Source organism: Chionomys nivalis, chromosome X, assembly GCF_950005125.1.
Source record: "Chionomys nivalis chromosome X, mChiNiv1.1, whole genome shotgun sequence".
Taxonomy (NCBI): Eukaryota; Metazoa; Chordata; class Mammalia; order Rodentia; family Cricetidae; genus Chionomys; species Chionomys nivalis.
The window spans coordinates 94,250,738-94,270,958 of NC_080112.1; the positions used below are offsets into that span (position 1 = coordinate 94,250,738).

The 20,221-nt window shown below is 43.3% G+C and overlaps 1 protein-coding gene across 1 annotated transcript in view; it reads left to right on the top strand.

Moving 5' to 3' along the window:
- Col4a6 (collagen type IV alpha 6 chain) overlaps nucleotides 1–20,221 on the top strand; it is a 315,976-nt gene that overhangs the window by 273,490 nt on the left and 22,265 nt on the right. Inside the window, exons 14-27 of the mRNA XM_057759972.1 lie at nucleotides 1,730–1,789; nucleotides 3,252–3,296; nucleotides 3,662–3,715; nucleotides 4,423–4,492; nucleotides 5,475–5,582; nucleotides 6,656–6,805; nucleotides 8,337–8,441; nucleotides 9,628–9,788; nucleotides 10,484–10,663; nucleotides 11,192–11,375; nucleotides 16,775–16,846; nucleotides 17,100–17,207; nucleotides 18,169–18,390; nucleotides 18,760–18,921. Coding sequence (XP_057615955.1) covers nucleotides 1,730–1,789; nucleotides 3,252–3,296; nucleotides 3,662–3,715; nucleotides 4,423–4,492; nucleotides 5,475–5,582; nucleotides 6,656–6,805; nucleotides 8,337–8,441; nucleotides 9,628–9,788; nucleotides 10,484–10,663; nucleotides 11,192–11,375; nucleotides 16,775–16,846; nucleotides 17,100–17,207; nucleotides 18,169–18,390; nucleotides 18,760–18,921 — 1,681 coding nt within the window. The remainder of the gene's footprint in view (nucleotides 1–1,729; nucleotides 1,790–3,251; nucleotides 3,297–3,661; nucleotides 3,716–4,422; nucleotides 4,493–5,474; nucleotides 5,583–6,655; nucleotides 6,806–8,336; nucleotides 8,442–9,627; nucleotides 9,789–10,483; nucleotides 10,664–11,191; nucleotides 11,376–16,774; nucleotides 16,847–17,099; nucleotides 17,208–18,168; nucleotides 18,391–18,759; nucleotides 18,922–20,221) is intronic.

The window sequence follows — 20,221 nt, forward strand, 5'->3', positions numbered from 1 at the left end:
GACACATTCTGTCAGTAGGCAGCATACTTTTGTTTCCAATTTGAAATATGAGGTAAAGAAAGTTAAGATTTCAAACAGGTTTGCATTACATTTGATTTTTTTAACTATGCCTTTATTTAATCTTGGAGGATCTCAGAGAATATATTTTGATCATATTAATCCCCTTGGCCCCATGTCCTCCCAGATTCTCCCCCACCTCCCTATACACCCAACTTTATGTACTCTTTAAAAATGGGTGAGTCCAGATAGTGTTGGCTGACCACAGTCCATTTAAATTATACACCGTATTCAGCATGAGGGCTGAAGTATATCTATAAAAGCAGAGAAGAAAACAGAGAAGTAGGAGCCAAAGCCCCGTTTCAACTGCACCTCTCAAAGACACCTTCCCCACAATGAAAAAGCAATGGAAAATCCCACATTTGCTTTCTTTAAACTCCTGAGTCTATGAAGGGATATTCATTCAGGTTTTAGTACTTGTAATAACACACAGATTCTTCAAGAGAAAGCAAAGGATACAGATGGAATCAAGACAGCATCCTCAGACCAGCTGAGTCAGCGCCCATCAGGGGAACAATGGGAGATATGCCACAGCATCAGTTAGCATCTTTTGACAAGCTTATATCTGAGAAACCTTCATTCCTCCTTTACTCTTACAACAGGAATAAATACTATTTGCTAACAAACAAAAGAAAAGCCCTATGCTCCAATATGTACAATTTTAAACAGTTACAAATGGCTTCAGCTAAGTTTCTTATAAAAGATTTTATTCACTTTGGTAACGAACGTTTCTATAACTTGGAGGGTTTGGATGTTGGCCCTGGATCCAGGGTTGACAAGGCTCTCTCTCCATCTGCTCTTAGATTTCCTGCTTGTCTCTACAGAGCCCAAAAATCAAACCTATGGCTCTAAGTCCTCACTTCTTATAGCAAGGCAAAAGGAACTGATTAATAATCCCCTTTGGTTTATTCCTAGGATGTGATGAGATACTTAATAGTACGAGTGGGAGACTGTAGGTAGAAATATTCCTTTCCCATGGAAAAGGATGTTGTGGTCCTCTTGTGTATCTGAAGGGGAAAATGTCTTCCTTCTAGTATGAATTCCCAAACATCTACACAACCTTCTGTTGTTCTGCCAAGTTCCTCGGTGGCAGAATGCAGCAAGCTGGCTCTCGTAGAAAAAGCTCTGGGATCACAAAAGACTCAACTTACTCATTGATTCTTACCCTTCCTGGACGTTTCTTCTCATCTGTAAAATCAGTATGGGAGTTTCGGCACTTTATTATTCCCGTGCTACTTGCTAGTGATGCCCCCAGTACATGTGAGAGTGAGAGTATTTGATGGAAAGGCATTACTTCTAGAACCACAAAGCGATACTGAATGAATGGCCCAACACATAGTCATTCTCTATGTGCTTTTCGGCAAGATGCTCAATATAAGGAGATTACCTGAGGACTCAGTAGATCTGGTTTGAAATGACTTCTTCCCCTTGAATGTAGCCATGCAACCAATGAGAAAATAAACAATTAACTGACTGAGATAGAGTCTTGCTAAATATTAGCCTTGGTTGACCTGGAACTCGCTATGTAGCCCAGGTTGGCCTCGAATTCACGGCATTCTTCCTGTCTTAGGTATCATCCCACCATCCCAGTGAGAAAATGAGTGTATTAATTTCTGACTTCTCGGGTTTTTTTTGTTGTTATTTGTTTGTTTGGTTTTTTTTTTTCCTGCAGGAGTCTGGATCTGTTGGAGAGAAAGGAGAAAAGGGAATCCTTGGTTTGCCAGGACCTAGGGTATGAACTTGGAGTCTCATTTGCCTGTGTTTATCAAGTCATCTGACCCATTTTCTTTCCTTTAATGAAATGTAGCTCTCTTTTTTCTTCATTTTTTTTTATTGGTCCCTTGATTGTATAATTTGATGGGCTAAGCTTCTCTTATTTCTCTTCTCAACTTTCTGGCAGGCTTACCTCTCCACTTACCCCATTCTCTTGACTGTCTGGCTCCCTTGAATAAGGAATGATGTAACTGCTCCTCCTAGGTGGCTCCCCAGCCTGCTTGGGCTTTTGACTTTCGTATACAGTTTTCTCCTGAGCTGCAGAATGGTGCACATGCTTTCTTGCCTTTATTCTTTTATACTCCAAGGGAGTGTGAGCAAGAAGGATAACAGGAATGGAAGAGATCCAGGTGTAATCTTCACAGGACATAAACAAGTCTGGAAACTTCTAGAACATAGTGAATAACGTTTGAAGTTAGCAACTTTCCAAAATAGTCTTACTTTGAATGGAGAAATGATTATCGTTCCTTCTGATTCCTAGCTTTCAGAAACTGAGACCTTGGGTTAGAAGAAGTTGGTCAACTTTTACCTTACATAAGCACATTTGAGAGAATTGTGTTTTTAGTTTGTCCATAAGGATGTTGTTGTAATAAGAGCGGCGGGGCTGCGTCTCCGGCACCCGGCTGCCTGCATGGCTTTACCCAAAATACAAAAAATACAGAAACTGTATTTTTTTAAACACTGCCTGGCCCATTAGTTCCAGCCTCTTATTGGCTAGCTCTTACATATTGATCTAACCCATTTCTAATAATTTTGTGTAGCACCACGAGCTGGCTTACCAGGAAAGAGCTTAACCTGCGTCTGTCTGGAATGGGAAAATCATGGCGACTCACTCATTCGGCTTCTTTCTCCCAGCATTTTGTTCTGTTTACTCCACCCACCTAAGGATTGGCCTATCAAATGGACCTAGGCAATTTCTTTATTAATTAACCAATAAAAGCAACAGATTAATACAAGACCCACCTCCATCAGGATGTTAAGTTTCTGAGTATTTAGCAATATTTAATTATTGTTATGCCATTTCTTTTGCTCCTTTCCCTTATCCTTTGTCCTCAAAACTCATAATCACCAACAAAGAATATGTTTAGGGTAGCAGACAAGAAACAAGAAACCGTCTAATAAAAACATCTGACTTGAAACCAATGTAGCTAAGTATGTCATCCAACCCTCCTACTAAATTCCTACTGCTACTTAAAATGCTTCCATTTGTTTAGCTCTTTAAAAATGTTTCATGAAGCTATTCATCCTGGTGGATTAATGCCTAGAAAGAAATTAAGCCAAGACTAGGAAGGTTTTCTTACCTGGTTTTAGCAGCTCCTAAATCTTGAACTCAGGTGGATAACTTTGTTATATGAGTCTAGCAGCATATTTTTTCAAGTGTGATCGATTCACTTTCCAAGGTGTGGTTCTTCACTTTACAGGGTCCCATGGGTTCTGAAGGAGAACAAGGACATCCGGGGAGACAGGTATTTTGATTAATATCCATAAAGCATTGGTATGCAAAATCCTAATCAAAAGATCACCGTGCTTTACTTAACATGGCCAAGTGCAGACATTGCTTATCATGCAAATATAATGCAAATTGTCTATGTTCTAATTATGTAATTTTATAATCCTAGTCTCTCCCCTGCCCCGCTTCTCTCTGTTTTCACCCTTATGCACTTTAATATGCAGGTTAACTACCTAATGCCATATTATCATCTGTAAGAATTGGCAAAGCTGTCCACACTCTGAATGACAGCAAGATCCCTGTACTATTTGCCTTGGCACAATCGACAAAGCAGCTCACCTTATATATTTGAACTTAGTGATAACTATGTTTCTATCACAGGGAAAGAAGGGGACTTCCGGTTTTCCAGGGATTAACGGGTTCCCAGGAATTAAGGTAATATCATTGGGAAGTACAACTCCAGGATTTAAGAAGTGAAAAGGTGAAGAATTCATATAAATGCCTACTTAGGATACGGAGTGTTTTTAACGTTTTGATGCTTTAGATGTCACCGTTTTCTTAAATGCATGTGCCCCATGCTATAAACAAAGCTGATGAACATTCATCAGATGTTACCAACACTTAGTGTTTAAAATTCTCTGCCGACAGTGCATCCTGCCTACCCTAGTACCCTCTCTGGGTATTCCCCTGAATCAGATTCTAGTCACTGAGTCTGTCTTTGCAGAGAATTAGGACTCTTTAGACTTCCTTTGCCATCACTCAAACAATAAAGGTGGTAGGCGTTAGAATCTCCAACCTGCTGAGAACAGAGGAAAACAGTTGAAATCTGGTGCCTCCTTAGCTGTGCTTATGCTCCACTTCCTGGGCCCAGAAACAGGATGCCTCATAGTGGTGCGGCAAAACAAAATTGAGATCCCTCGTCCTTGACAAATGTGCAGATCCCATTTGTTGATCCAGCTACCTTGTGTCATCGTCATCTTCGGTTTCTTGTTCTTGGAAATTAACCTCTGGACTAGATGATCCTGGAAGGCAGGGGTCAAGGGGGGACTTGCTACTTCCCTGGGGTTTTGCTTTGAAGGCACATAGATCTTGGGTGATGCAATCAAGGAAAGTTTTGTGTTCGATCTATTTCATCTTTACAGGGTGAAAAGGGTGGCGTTGGTCTGCGAGGCCCAGACATTTTCACCGATCCAGATGGCGCTGTGATCTCAGGTGCAAAGTGTTAAAACCTGTGTCTCCTGTAATTGTTGAAAGAATACATTGTTAGCCACTGAGAGAAGAAAAGACAAGGTGTTAAAACCTATATTTCCTGTAATTGTTGAAAGAATACAGTGTCAGCCACTGGATGACTGACAATATCAAGGTCCACTCAGGAGTCCAGAGCTTGGTGAATGAATCGAATTCCAACCTCTTAGACAGACAAGCCAAGTGCAGCCTCCCATTTTTGTATTGATCGGTCAGGATAAGAATCTGGGCTTTCCTAGGCCTGAATTTGATTAACAGGAGGGTTCTCCTGGAATGCTTAGGGGAGCAGCTGGGCTGCCTTTAGCCTTAGATTGTAGAATACTCAGGGTTTCATGGAGATGACCGCAAGCATGCTGCTCATCTTCGAGCCCAAAGCAGTATGTTATTTAGAAAGTTTGTCCTCCTCTGTCCTCGTCCTAGTTACTGGGTATGTTCCACCCTTCCTCTTTGCCTTTGCTAAACATCTAAATGCCCAATGTTGATAGTGGCCTCCAGAGTTCTACTCCAAAGAAACCTATAGTGATAATTATTAATCACTTTAACACCGACAATAAACATCTAAGGCTGTAGCAGTAGAGACCCTTCCTAGCACTTTCCAGGGCTTGTCAGAAAAGTAAAGCTCTAACAAGACCAAGTTTGAAGCATTAGTAGTGACTTGGTATGATGGTACATGCCTGTGATCCCAGAACTTGGAAGTCTGAAACAGGAGGATAGTAAGTTCAAGGCCACCCTGGGTTACATCTTGAGATCTAGTTACAAAATAAAATACTAATGGGGCCTTAGCTCTGGAAGGCCATTATCACTAAGATCATTAGCAACTAGGAGACCTGAGAACAGCAACAAAGACTGCTAGGCCCATAACAGTTCCCTTCACCTCTTCCCCGGCATTTTGTGGCAAGTGCGAACATGCACTGTAGCATTTTACTCTTCTTTTTCGTTGTAATGCCAGGTTATCCTGGAGATCCCGGTGTGCCAGGCCTCCCAGGCCCTAGAGGAGATGAAGGCATACAAGGCCAACGTGGCCCTTCTGGCACCCCTGGCCTCCCATCGTTAACAGGTAAAGCAAACTAATCCGTTCTGTGCATTGACCAGTCTCCGCTGTGCTCCAATCCCTAGCATCTCCCTCTGAAACTCAGGAACCAGGAACCTACCCAAGGTCAAAGGAAAGGTAGACTGGTCAGTAGGTTTTCCCATAGCTAGCCTAACGCTAGTGTATACATAGAGTCGGCCTAAGTCAGTAGCTTTCCTTTGTGTTAAATGAGCACCACAGACAGAAAGACAATTCCAGACTACCATCGAAGCTGGAAGTGATCGAGTGGTTGGAACCCTCTCACTCTTCCCCTGGATGTGTCATTTGGTCTTCTACCTGCCAGGGGAGTTTAACAAAGAAGAATCTGGCTATGCCTGGATCCTCAAGGTGGCTGCTAAAAGCCTTCATGAGGGGTGGCTAAAGGTGTAACCTATTTGGAGTTTCTTGGTATATACAAAGCCAAGTGTTCTATTCTTAGCGTGAGATGAATAGAGAGACAGATGATAGATAGATAGATAGATAGATAGATAGATAGATAGATAGATAGATGATAGATAGATAAATAGATAGATAGATAAAACTGTACCTAGACCCCCTTCTAGGCTTAACTCTAGCACAGAATGGCCCAAGGATCCTTTGGGTGATACTATTCAATCAGTCTCCATAGGAGAAAACATAGATTCCATTGTACAGGGCAGAGAAACAGCATGCCAGAGTCTGGGAGGCAGGGCTGGTCCTAGTATAAACACCCAGACATGTCTATTAAAGTCACTAGTTTCTAAATTCCATGGAGAGGGCCCCCTGTAAGGATATTTGTGTTTTGAAGGCAGGCCATTCATAGAGGTACAGCTGGGTCCAGCACTGAAGTAGAACCAATAGAGCAGTCAGTGGCTAAAAGCCTAGCTTTTCCTCACAAGTTAACCACAGTTTCCTAGGCAATTAGGTAATCGATTCTCAAGGGACGTTCCTGTCATGAAAGAGAGGAGCAAATGATTTCCCGAATGCTTCCCTTGTGTTGGTCTGTCTCTACACTGCTGATCAGAATGTGCCCAAACAGTAGGGTGCTATGGTGAGCATTTTGTGTGGGCTTATCTTTCCAGGTCTTCCAGGTGCCCTAGGGCCTCGGGGATTTCCAGGCCTGAAAGGAGACCAAGGAAACCCAGGGCGCACCACCTTTGGAGATGCTGGCCTGCCTGGTAGAGTTGGTTTGCCAGGTTTACCAGGTTTACCAGGCCCATCAGGCCCACCTGGTAAGTTATTCTTTCCTTCCTTTGGTGTTGAGACCTAGGTCTGGTTCAGAAGCTTTATGATTTTGACAGGGCCCCTCCCAGGAGAAACAGTTCAGTGAGGACCACCAACAGCAGTGGGGGCAACAATGAAGGCTCTATCCCCTCTGAGTCAGCTCACCTCTACTGGCAGTAACAGTAGTGCAGTGTGCGTTGCGTCAAGAAATGGGCAGGCTGATGATGACCAAACACTAATGTCTGTATTCATTACCCTTCTGTCCTGCACGGCTCTCAGTGCCCACACCCCTACCACCTCTGCCAGGACTTTGGCTTTTCAGATACCAGGGAAGTAGAATTGGACTTATTTTCCGAGTTTCCTGAGCTCCAGTGAGGTAGGCTGAGGATCTGAGAAAGAAGCCCTGCCTTCATCTTCAAGGTGTTTGCCGAAAGCCTTCATGGGGAGGAGGCTAGAGGTGTGGCCCAGTTTGGTGGGGTTTTGGCCTGTGCAGGGCAATGGGCTCTGTTCCCAGTATAAGATATTTGATCGAAAGACAGACAGAAATATAGATAGATGATAGATAGATAGATAGATAGATAGATAGATAGATAGATACAGACAGACAGACAGACAGACAGATAGATAATAGATGGGTAGATTATAGATAGATAGATAGATAGATAGATAGATAGATAGATAGATAGATAGATAGATAGATACAGACAGACGACAGACAGACAGACAGATAGATAATAGGTAGATGGGTAGATTATAGATAGATAGATGGATAGATAGATAGATAGATAGATAGATAGATAGATAGATAGATAGATAATAGATAGGTAGATGGGTGGATTATAGATAGATAGATAGATAGATAGATAGATAGAGACAGACAGACAGACAGACAGACAGATAATAGGTAGATGGGTAGATTATAGATAGATAGATAGATAGATAGATAGATAGATAGATAGATAGATAGATAGATAATAGATAGGTAGATGGGTAGATTATAGATAGATAGATAGATAGATAGATAGATAGATAGATAGATAATAGATAGGTAGATGGGTAGATTATAGATAGATAGATAGATAGATAGATAGATAGATAGATAGATAGATGACAAAATATGAGTATCTACACAGTGCTTATTCTGGACTGTGAGAGAGAAAGGCTGGAAGTATTATTGCCCAACATGTTTCTTTACAGCCTAAATCCCCTGACCACTGCAGCTGGCACCTGCTTCCTCTTTGCCCAAAGAGGCTTTCTTGGCTAAAGCCTGGCACTGCTGAGTTATTGAGTTACTTTGTTCATCTCGGAATCTAGTGCAATGTGAGGCACGTAACAGTCATTCTGCTAGTACAGTGAATAGAGCCAAATGAGAGTCCTGTTGGCTCTTCCGCGGCAGGCTTGGCAGAGATCCCAGGCTCGGATTTTTTTTCTCCTGCTCTGCTCTGTACGTTGACCCTCAAGGATCCAGCCTTCGCGACTGAGGTGAGTCCTCAGGTTTATACCAGCCTCCAACCTTTTGTGTTCTTTCAAATCCTGCAGGTCGCACATTTGAGACTGGACCCTTGCCTAGCATAGAGTCTGGGTTCCCAGGTCTCCGAGGAGAACAAGGTCCAAAAGGACATCAGGGCCTCAAAGGAATAAAAGGTGAATTTTGTCTCTTAAATGTCATTGTCCCCCCAAATCCCTAGAGAGAGTTTAAGGGGATTGATCAAAACAGTGGCCTTAGGAACCTGAACAGAAGTATTCTGGGCTACAGAGAGAAGGTATAGGACTCATGGAAGTGTTTTAATTGGAGCTCTAAGAGTGAAGCTGGAAGTTGAAGTCACACAGGACAAAAAAAAATAGGCTTATGGGCTGCTCTTTCCACCCCTTGAGCCCACGATTCAGCATTCCAGGGTGCTAACCAGTCCAGCTAATTCACAAGGCTTTGTCCAGACACTGCTTCCCAACACCGTTAGCCTGAGGACTCTGTAGGTCAAGACCTGAGGTACTGAAAGGGCCAGCTAGCTCCAGGAAAACAAGTGAGGTCTCAAGAGCTGCCTCATAAAGCGGCTCACTCAGGAGGTCTCGGGTCACACTTGAGAAATGCAAATTCACTATGCCTGCGATGCTTGGGATCAGAGGTGCTTCCAATTTTGTGGCCTTGGATTTTGAAATATATTACATCAGTTCTGCCAGATAAGCATCCCTAATCTGAAGAATTCCAAATCTCCCTTGCTTAGCGTTTGTGCTCAGTTTTCAAGTGATCCGAGAACTAGACCATTCTCTCAGAGTTCCCAAGATCTCAGTTTTCTAAAAGAGCAGAAGAGATCCCTCAAGATCATAGGGAAATAGAGCCAACCACATTTGTTACCACCTGTCATTGTGCAGACCGTGCTCATGTTTCCATGATACTTATAGCTCCTTTGTATGTCTTCAGAAGTGCTTTGTTGAAAATGAGCTTGGGGGCACATGCCTACGTGAGTTTGAGACCAACCTACATTGTATGAGACCTGCCTTTGAAAAATGCACTTCGCTGAAGCGCCTGCCATCATCAGTCACACCAGTATGTGTGAACTAAGTTCTAGGCCCTCGGTTGTTTTAGTGGCCATTGGTGGTCAACATGAGACTCGATGGTAGCTGGACCTCTTCCAGGACTAGCAAAAACTGACGCACAAGCCCAGCTGTCTTCTGATGGCCTTAGGCTCCTTGAGTCTCTGTAAAGCCCTTTGATTTTCCCCCAAGGGATGCTTGTCAATCCTAGGTAACTACTCTTGGAAAAAGAACCTACTTCATTAGTTGTCGTCATCCGTACTCTTCTTTGTTTACTTGTTGTCTCTCTTTCCTTCAGGAGAGGCTGGGTTTTGTGCTTGTGAAGGTGGTGCACCCAACATTGGACCAAATGGGGAACCAGGCCTGCCTGGGGCACAAGGTCTCATCGGCCTCCCGGGTATTAAAGGGGCTAGAGGAGATCCAGGCTCTCGGGGTGTATCTGGCCCAGCTGGGGCTCCAGTAAGTCTTAATTAACTTTAATACAGAAAGGGGAATGGAGAAATTCAAATGTTCTTTGCTTCCCATCAATCATTTTTCTAATGAAAGATAGGGGTAAAATAAATGTATGATAACAATCTGTGAAGATTTTGCTTACATTTCTGCAGTTAGCCAAATCAATCCTTGTTTCCCATTGACAAGTAACCAATCACAGTGGTAATTGGGAGCACAAGAAATTCCCTCAACAATTGAAAAATCAGAAGCATTCCTTTTGTAAGCCTAGGCTCTAATTGGAAACTGTGCTGATGAATTAGTGGAGAAAATCTTCTGCCGAGAATAAATTAAGAGCAACTTTGAAAATAAGTAAAAAAGAAAACAAAACCATGGGCCTTTGTCACATGAAACAATCTGACCAGATGGTCTCTAAAGTCGCTTTCTGCTTTAACCTACCATTGTTCCCTCCTTCCCTTGCACACAGTAACTTAGATTTGCCCGGCTGAGTGATACTGCTTAGAAACTAAGAGGAAGCCCAGTCTTCACAGATTTCAAAATTTGGAAAAGATGTGAAGTAATTATCCAAGATAGCTACATAATCACTTGCCCAGAACACTGTGAAAGAATACCCTTAATCACACCCGTTAGGTCATATCGTTGCTCAGCACAAGAATTCTATGAAGCCTGCATTTCCTGATTGCTGCTTTTTATTTCTTTATCAGGGGTTATTTGGATCTAGAGGACATACAGGCCTCAAAGGAAAGAAAGGAGAACCAACCATCAGTAGAGGATCAAAACTGTCAGGAGACAAAGGTGACCCTGGTCCCCAGGGGACCCCAGGTATGGCAGGAGCTCCAGGCAAGGATGGAATACCAGGTTTACCGGGCCTCCCAGGCATTCAGGTAAGTAGATCATTCCTAAATGGTTAGCTCCATAAACCGTCTTACTGGACTCAGGGGAAACTGCTCATTACATTATGGAATAAGATAGAACAGAGTCTGACTCCCCCCAACATGTTAACTCCATGCTTTAATTTTCTGTAAAATAAGATTTTTTTCTCTATTCTCTCATTTGATAAGCACTAGGAATAATTAACCATATCAATTTCAAATGATTCGGCTTCCCAATGACTTACTCTCTCAAGTAATCCAGTCACTTTCTTTGACTACAAGGGTTGTTGGTGCTATTCTCATTCCCTACTTCTTTCCCCTAGCCTTATCTAGAACCTCTTTCAAAGTCAGACCACCCAGAGTTGGCAAGACTCATTTCCAGTCAGCAAACTCAGAGGCTGGTTGATAAACTAGAATGATGGAGAATGTTCACAAAACACAAAGCATTGTTCACTGACTACCTCGTTACTATGGTTAGAAGCCTTTTCGGATGATAAGTCTTAAAATGATCTTTCTTTCTCTTTTTCTTTTATTGTTTAGGGAGACAGTGGATCTGGCTTCCAAGGTGAAAAGGGGTCACCAGGACTTCCTGGTAAAAAGGGCCTTGATGGTCCAACTGGACCACCAGGAATTGGACTGCCGGGGCTTCCGGGGCCCCGTGGACTTTCTGGAGATAAAGGAATAGATGGGTTACCAGGGCAACCAGGCCTCCGTGGAGCTCAAGGTGAGTCATACAATCAGATGGTTTTTGACTTGAAAAGTCGGCCTTTTGTGAAATGACCATGACTCATAAGCATGAAATGCGTCAGAAAAAGAGATCTGACTAGCTGTAATCACTCCAGTCAATCCTCAAGGGGTTTCAAGTAGGAAATGGCTCATCACTGTATTGTGGTAAGTTTATAAGGTAGAACAATGTGGATTTCAGCTCTTCTTAATGAAGACTCTCCTAATTGAGCTGAAAATGTCACGGAGCTGCCTAGGTAGGTTATGAGCTCACAGTCCATAGAAAAGTTCGGGGAGAGGATGGATGGTGTTTTTGTAAATACCATCAAAGTAGTTAGTAGAAGGTTTGATAAATAGTTCTCTAAGTTGTATGGTTGTTATGGCTATAACATCAGGAGACAAAGACCTTTCCCAAATGACAGACCCTCAGATTGCTCAGGGATTCTAACCTACCACTTATATAATACTTAACTCTCTTTTAATAACTTAGTTTTCCCACTTGAATTTCAAGGATTATAATAGGCAATATTCCTGCTTATATAGTCTGAAGTTCCCATACTGTAACTTGTCTTTTGTGCCGTCGAAAGACCTCTTCATCACAGCTCTCGTGGTCTGTGACTTTTCCTTTTCTATGAATGGCACCACACTTCTCATAGTCATCGAAGTTTAAAAATTTAAGGTGGTCTTGTTCTTGGAAATGCCTCCCATGATTACTTTGCTCTTCTTGTTGATAAGTTCTCAGTATATCATGCCTAGTTTATCAAATGCCCAAGGGCTTTTGGAAAAGATAGACGTATGGTTGGACGGATGGATAAGTGAGCAAAAGACAATTTCCTATGGAGTTTTTCTTCTGTTCCTTGCTGAATTTTCCCATTCAGTTCTATTTATGCGCAGTGCTGACAATTACCCTTCTCTTTGCTTTTATACTGTACCATTATTACTTAAATTACTGCTTCTATTAATGGTTTTTTTTCTTTACCAACAACATTGTAAAATCTCCAGGTACTGAAGAAGGTGAAGCTTCTTACCCTTTCAACCTGCCTAGCAGAGTACAGCATTCCTTGAGAGACCAATATTTATATACAGAAGAAAAGCCCTTCCTAACAACCTTGAATGGTTAACAAATAAACATAATATATCCCGTTTTATATGTTCATATTTTAAAATCGACTTTGCTTAATGTGATAAGCATGGTGGCGCAGGCTAAAGCCTCATTCAAGATTCTTGAAACCAAGTCAGGATTTCATTTCACAAAGGTTTATGGAAGCCATGAGAAAGGTCTGTGTTTAAGTGCAGGCCTTGTACAAGCTAGGAAAGAGTTCTTCTTCCCTAGTCTGTATCTTGTTAAATAATATCCATTTTCCTTTGAGAAGTTCTGATTTCAACTCTATTCCCTGGGGTTATTAGTTACAGTCATTCTATTGCTCTTCACCTGTTGTTCTCAACCCTTTTTGAAGGCAAGTAGGTTTTAAATTTGGTTACAATGCATGATACCTATAAACTTGTACACCCTCAAACCTTTTAAATATTATCAACAATCTTTTTGTTTGAAATGAGGCTGCATCAAGGAAGATACCAGTGGGATAGTTTCTATCCCAAGCTAGTAAATATAGAATGTTCTCAGGAACACAGTGCTGGTAAGTCTATTCTGGAAGGTGTCTTATGTAGAGAATGTTCTTTTGGAAGTACCTGGATTTTCAAATAAATCTTCATTAGTTTTGTGTTGGGGGGGGTTGTTTGTTTGTTTGTTTGAAACAGGATCTCTCTACATGACCTTGACTATCCTAGAACTCACTGTGGTAGACCAGGCTGACCTTGAACTCACAGAGATCAGTCTGCCACTTCTTCCTACATGTTGTGATTAAAGGTATATAGCACCACACACTGCAAGTACTTCATTTAGAATACTACATTTCTTTTTATCTTCAGTAGCTAAATATAACTCACTAAATATAATATTCTTTCCAATCATTTACAAGCACCTTTATGCATTATAGCCAGCTCTGTTGTCACCAAAATGTAAGATGGTGTTCCTAAATGTTGCCTATTCCTACCAGAACCAGACATTTGTATCACCAGGGAAGGGCATGCAGTCATCAGAAGCTGTTCAACTTAGTGGTATGAATTATTGCAAACTCTGGGAACACTGACAACTGATGGTCCCTATAGAGGCTCTGGCTCCAGATTTTCAAAGTAATCTATCACCCAGGTTATTACTGCGAGCAGTTTTCTGTGTACTTGATTATGTGTGGGTGCCAGCACTCTACTCAGTGCCCATGATGAATGTGGTTGGCTAGTAGATCTGGTCTGTACACAAGACCTCCCTTAGGACGCAACAAACATGTGTCTCGGTTTCATTTTTTTTCCTGCCCATGATTGGTCTAGGTGATTATTGCTGCAGCAGGGAGAAAGATGGTTAAAAGACACTTAGACATGGCGGGAGGCCAGAGCTCCCTACATCTTCAGGTTCTCAGACATGGATGTTGGTGAAACACCTTTTCTCTTTTGTTCACCTTTGCCTCTGCCACTCAGAATGCCTTAAATACTACATTGCACCCTTTTGGAGGCAGGGTAACTGTGAGACGAGGCTGCAGAGGCTGTCACTGGCCACTGATACTGCTTTAAGGGCTCCTTAGTACCTAACTACAAGGGACCACAGGAGGAAGTGGTATGCAGTCCCTGAGAGGGGCTGATTTCCTTCACCACACGTGTTGATGCATTGGCCGGTTTCTCATTGCATTTTCTGAGCTTTTAGTGGGTTCTAACTTGCCTTGCAAGGTGCGTGTGCAAGGAGCCACTCATGTCTAGTCTCTATTATTTAGTCTCAGAATAAACGCAAATAACAGAGTCTTGAAAACTAGAGGTACTTTATATTCTAAAGATGAATTTTGGTATTCGTGGTGGAAATTCTGAACAATGTAGTCATCTGTTGCACGCATAAAGCAAAACCTGGCTAAAGCTGACTTCTGCTTTATTGTGAATGGTCGGAATTCAGGAATGTGAAGCTGAGAACATGGCAATATATAGTAAAAGCAGACAGCATACAAAGTGATGTGAAGTCCTTAACTTTCCCATCATTTTAAAGCCCTCCTTTCAAAATATAATGCAGGGCAGTCTGTGTCAGAATGGTGAGGAGGATATTGTGGAGGGACTTGTTGCCTTGATTTCTTCTGGTTTCTACCTACCTTTCTTTGTCACCAGTTTCCTTCCCTAGAATGGATGGCTGGCCTCAGTTCCGTTTTATAAAAGCTTTTCTCTGATCTGGTTCTCATGGGTGAAAAGAATCTATGAAACTCATCTGATAAATTGGGGACGTGGGTGGCTTTACATTTAAACTCCACTCAGGGATATTTATATTGTATATAGTTTGTTCTGTGACATGATTAAGGCAATAGAAATACAACAGTAAGATACAGACACATTGAAACTGATGGGCTCTGGAGTTAGTTGAGTGGCAGAAAAGTCTCGTATAGGGTCCCTTTCATGACACCAGTTCCAGGGGATATCTTTCCCTTTCATTCAAAAACTCTGGGCCCCAGCAGAATACAGGACTGGAAGTTCCCTGCCAGTGGGAACCATCTCACTCTGAGGTGCCTGTCAATAGCACACATTTCCACAATGGAGAAACCTCTGCCACCTTAGTGTCTGACATGGTGGAGGTGTCTGCTCGCACATGGGAGAGGATTCATGCTTAGGGCCGTCTTTATACCCGCGGGGAATATGACCAGAAGAGCACAAGGTCTAGAAGCCTTCCAGGACCATCACAAGACTGCCTACGGCGAAACACAAGGCGCTCAAGAACAGAAGCTCCTCTGAACATCTTTCCAGGAAGATACGAGCTGCCATTCCCTGAGCAGGCAGCAGGGGCCAGGCACGGCATCAAGCACTTCTGTCTCTGTCTCATGGACTGCTCACAGACACTATTGGATAGGTAGCTCCCCTTTGACGTATGAGGCTCAGAGAACTCAAGTATTTTCCCATACAGTTGTGTAATAACAGAAATAAGACACCAGCTTAAGTTCTGTCTGGCTCCTGAGCCCAGTATAACCAATACAATATACCGTTCAATTCCCAATGTTGACTTAAGAGTAAAACAAGTGAGTCTGTTCGTTTGTTTTATTTTTTTTTCTTTAAACAAGACTTTATATTGGAGAACAGAAGCAAGTAAAAGGAGAGATAGCAGTTACTTATGTAAGCAGTCTGAATCATAGGCTTTATACACAGTTTTCAAAAATAATCCTACGCTGTACTCACAGTTTTTAGAGTCGTGTTTTTTCGTTATTGTTTTTTAACAAATGCTACAGAGTTTTGTTGGAACCAGTGACACTGTGGTTTAAGAAAGACCTTGGAGGATTGTTTTAATGAATAGGGCAAGCTGATTTTAATTAGCATAGCAATTGTTTGTAAATGGCACTCAAGGAAGTCCACAAACAGTCTGTCATGGAGAGTTTATTAAAGGTCCCCTCTGTGATCCTACAGACTATTTGCAATATGAGTGAGCAAAGAATTTCCTACAGAAAAGGCTGTGAATGCTAATCCCAGTCTTGAATACTGAAATTGACTGTCTCTGTTCCCCAAGTAGCAGAGTTTATAGTTTTCAAGAAGAAGCTGAGGAGTCTCAATTTGTCTGTCATGACCAAGGGAGTGATCTTAAGTGTTTACTTAGTTTAGAGATACACATATCTGAATAAGGATGGCCAATAAATTTTAGTGGACTCAAAATAATGAACTGCTTTAAAAGAGCCCCATGCTTTGAAGACAGCCTTCAAAAAAAAAAAAAAAAAAGGGCTTCAATTCCCAGCACCTACACAGAAGTTCACAGCCATCTGTAACTCCAGTTCCGGGGGATCCAACACCCTCTTCTGGCCTCCACGGGGCCTCCCCACCAGGCACACATACAGTGCACAGCACACAGGCAGGCAAACACCCAGATGCATACAATTTTAAAAATAAATATATAATTTTTTTTCAAAAGAAGAAGTGTAGGTGTGAACTCAAATAGCTGTGGCTTCAAATTATCCACTCTAATAATGCAGGCACCACAATCCCTTAGTGCTGAAACCTAAGTGCTAAAAAGAGATGCTAAGGGAACAGCAAGCAGACAGTTGCTGCTCACGGCTGCTCCTGCATGGGTAACTCCCTCCGCCTAGATGGCAGCTTGCTCATCAGGCAGTCATGGTTTAATAAGTGATACTCTGGCACCTGAACACTAAGAACAAGGATTGCGCGCGCCAGTTGCGTCTCCCAAGGGTTTCGGAGGCCAAGCTTTCTGTGTGTTCCTAGCTTCTGAGTGGGGAGACCACGGTTGTCCACTAAAAAGAATTGGAGGAAAGGAGCCTAAGCGGGGGGAACTCTTCTCTGTCTTGGTGAGTTCACACTTCCACGTGTTATCATTTACAGGAGTAACCTTGCCTTGTGTTATTACTGGGTCATACGGTCCGTCGGGATTTCCTGGAGCTCCTGGATTCCCAGGTATGGAATGCGGCCAGAGAAAGTAAGCACTCTTTAAAGGCCTTGAATCAAAGGAAGTGGAGGATCCCTTAGTGATGAGTGTACGGCTGAGGGGCTTCTCAGCGACTGAGGAAACGGTGGCTGGAGACTGTGGTGTTGGGGGGCAGGACTCAGGGAGGCCGGCCAAGAGAGGAGGATTGTTGGCTAAACACCATAAATCTAGCCTCTCCTTGCTAGTGTCCCTTTCCCCTCACTACCTGCACTTGGGTTTCAGGCTCTAAAGGAGCTCGGGGCCTCCCTGGAATTCCAGGCAAGCCTGGCACTCATGGAAGTAAAGGAGGGCCCGGAAGTCCGGGGTTAATTCATCTTCCAGGATTGCCAGGTAAGGAAAGGAGGCACCCCTTGTGTGTATGTTGGGTTGGGATTCTTTCCACTCACCACAGGTGACAGTAAGCTAGGTCTGCTCCCTGGTGTGGCTGAGATGGTTTGAGTTTAGTCACTTCCTGGCAAAACGCAAGAGAGAGCCATAGATAGAATAAGGGCCTAACATGGCAATAGGGGCCATGTCAAAAACAACGGAGGCAACCCCTTGACTCTCAGATGAGGAAACCATACCTCAAAAAACCCACTGTGACAAAGCCAGGACTCTGCAGCTGTCTGCTTACCAGTCTTGTGGCAGTATTCCAGATGAACTACTTGGAGGTCAGAGAGAGTTATTCAGATCGGCCCAAAAGAAGCTGAGCTTCAGGCCTGCAGTGTCCCATGGCTTCTCCGACTGTGTCCCCTAGGTCATCACCTGCATCACCTGGGAATTTAGTAGTCATGTCAACTCTCAGCCTGTTCACAATATCCAGTGGGCAGAACCTCCAGGACAGTGCTAGCAATCTGTGTATCATAATATGTTCTGAACTGCCATTGCTCTAGCACTCAGGACCTCTCCTAGGCCGTCTGCTCTAGTGTGTTGTGTTGCTTCAGGTCTTTCCACTACTTTCTACCCACTTGAGAAGAAGGAGGGCATGGCAGCTGGAGCTCAACAGCTACAAGAGAGGCTAAATTTTGACCAGAGGAGCTCCGTATGACTTGGGTTATTAGCAACTACTGAGCCCCAGGAATAGGAGCAGGTTGCTAAGCTGTGCCGACTCCCAGCCTCCCAGAACTAGAACTGTTTTCCACTCATGTGCTGTAGTCTCTACCTCTGCACAAATCCATGGAATAGAGACTGCTGATCATTATTAATATATTAGCTTTTATATTAGAAAAATCCGTCTCAGATCACTATCCAAACAAATTGCTTCTAGGCATCATTGGCTTTTTTTTTTTAATCTTTGCCTCTTTACATTTAGGATTTCCTGGACCTCGTGGGGAGAAGGGATTGCCTGGGTTCCCTGGGCTTCCTGGAAAAGATGGCCTGCCTGGGAAGGCTGGCAGTCCAGGTTTACCAGGTTCCAAGGGAGCCACTGGTGATATCTTTGGTGCTGAAAATGGTGCTTCAGGGGAGCAAGGACTACAGGGATTGCCAGGGGACAAAGGATTTCCTGGAGACTCTGGCCTTCCAGGGCCCATGGGTGATTCTTCTTGACCCCTTACTTAACAATGAACAGAAAGCTTTATAATAACTGCTGTCTTTGCATGAATACAAGCATGGAATGCATGGCTGAATCTGAAATAATTAATTGGGAAGCTGAAATGACATTCTATTCTGTCTCTCTGTAAGGGGGGATTTTCCTTATGTGGTTGGAGTCTATTTTCCTATCCTAGTGATTCCAGGAGTAGCTGTAACCAATAGTCAATTTTTTCCAAAGCTGCTGACAATAGAGGACAATTCACCTGAGCTGAATCCTGGGCTAAAACTTCCATTGGAAGATGGTTTGGTGACCCAGTGCCTCCCTGTGATCCAGCCTATAAACATCTGCCCCCTCTTTTTTTTTCATTAGGTTTGACTGGGAAGTCTGGTATGCAAGGCCCCAAAGGTGAGAGGGGCAACCCTGGAACATCAGGACCACCAGGAGAGCCAGGACCCTCAGGGTCTAGTGATGCATTTGGCGTCAAGGGCACATCTGGACTCCAAGGAGCACCAGGCCTTCCTGGCATCTCAGGTAGGTCCACTGGAGGAAGAACCCCCAACTTGACCAACTTTAGCTAGGCTTTACTTAGGCTCAAGCATCTTGGGGACTAATAGTGGCAGTGTGACATGATCAGAATCTAGGAGATTTGACTTTTCCTAATCTCTCAAGTGTCAAATCCCAAGTTACCCTGGCTGTGCCAGGCAGAAGGCATTGTTATGGTTTAGCTTCTGAGTTATGACAACAAATCTCTGTCATTTCTGTCCTCCATGGCCTCCTGCCCCCTTTTGATGCTTGGGCCTGCCTCTGGCCTTTCTCTATTTTTTTTTAAAACCACCCTGTGTTGAGTTGTGTTGTACAGTCACTGGGGCTATGGCGAACCTGCTTTGAGCTACAAAGAATCTGAAGCTGAACTCCTCCCACCCCACAGTGGCTTGCCTGTCAGAAGAACAGACCTCTGAGAATCCGTAGGCTAACAGTGGCTTTCACTCAGTACTAAGGAATTCTATACCATCATCCTCACTCTGTCTGCTAGACTAAGCGGCTGAAGCTGAGTTATTGGCAGAGCCATTAATATCCACTTTATCTCCTTTGTCCTTCTGTTTCTGGGGTCTTCGTATAAGATGCTGACATGAAGAAGAAGAAGAAGAAGAAGAAGAAGGAAAAACAACTCACAAGCTCACCGACTAAGACTCCCCACTGGGGAATTATCTGATTAGCCACTCTAACATGGCCTTGCTTACAGGGCCAGGGATCCCTGAACCCTGCTAGAGCACTGGCTCCCATTGTATTCCTCTCTCTTGTTAAAGAGCTCTCTTCCCAGCTTCCCATTGGAATCCTGGGGCTCACAGCTACTTGACGCTTTTCATTTCATGGAAAGCTAAGTCAGCCATTCATTTAGGTCCTTGGGAGCCCAAATACTTCTGTCTTCATTGATTTAATCCTTTGGGGTTTTTTTTTCTTTTAATTTCTTTGCTTTGTACCTGGACATTCCACTTTGGCAGCAGCTCAGGAGGTTAATCCCATTGACCAACTTAAAGAGTGTGGTGAAAGGCGACTCAGAGTACCCAGGAGATCAAATGGGCCTTGCAGGTCTCTACAGTACTTGGCACTAGGGGGCCTTTCAAACCTAATGCCAAGGAACTGGCTGATTTAACCGCTTGCTTGAGGGATTAAAAGGGCAACCCTGTATCCAAGACTCCCTGGGAAGTTAGAACAACAGCTCATCTTTACCCTCTGCTTCGTGAATTGGTTCAGGAAACAACCATTGTAACTTGATTCGGGGGTGCAAGTGCCGAGAAACTGGAGCCCAGCTGCCACCCTGGCTTCCCAG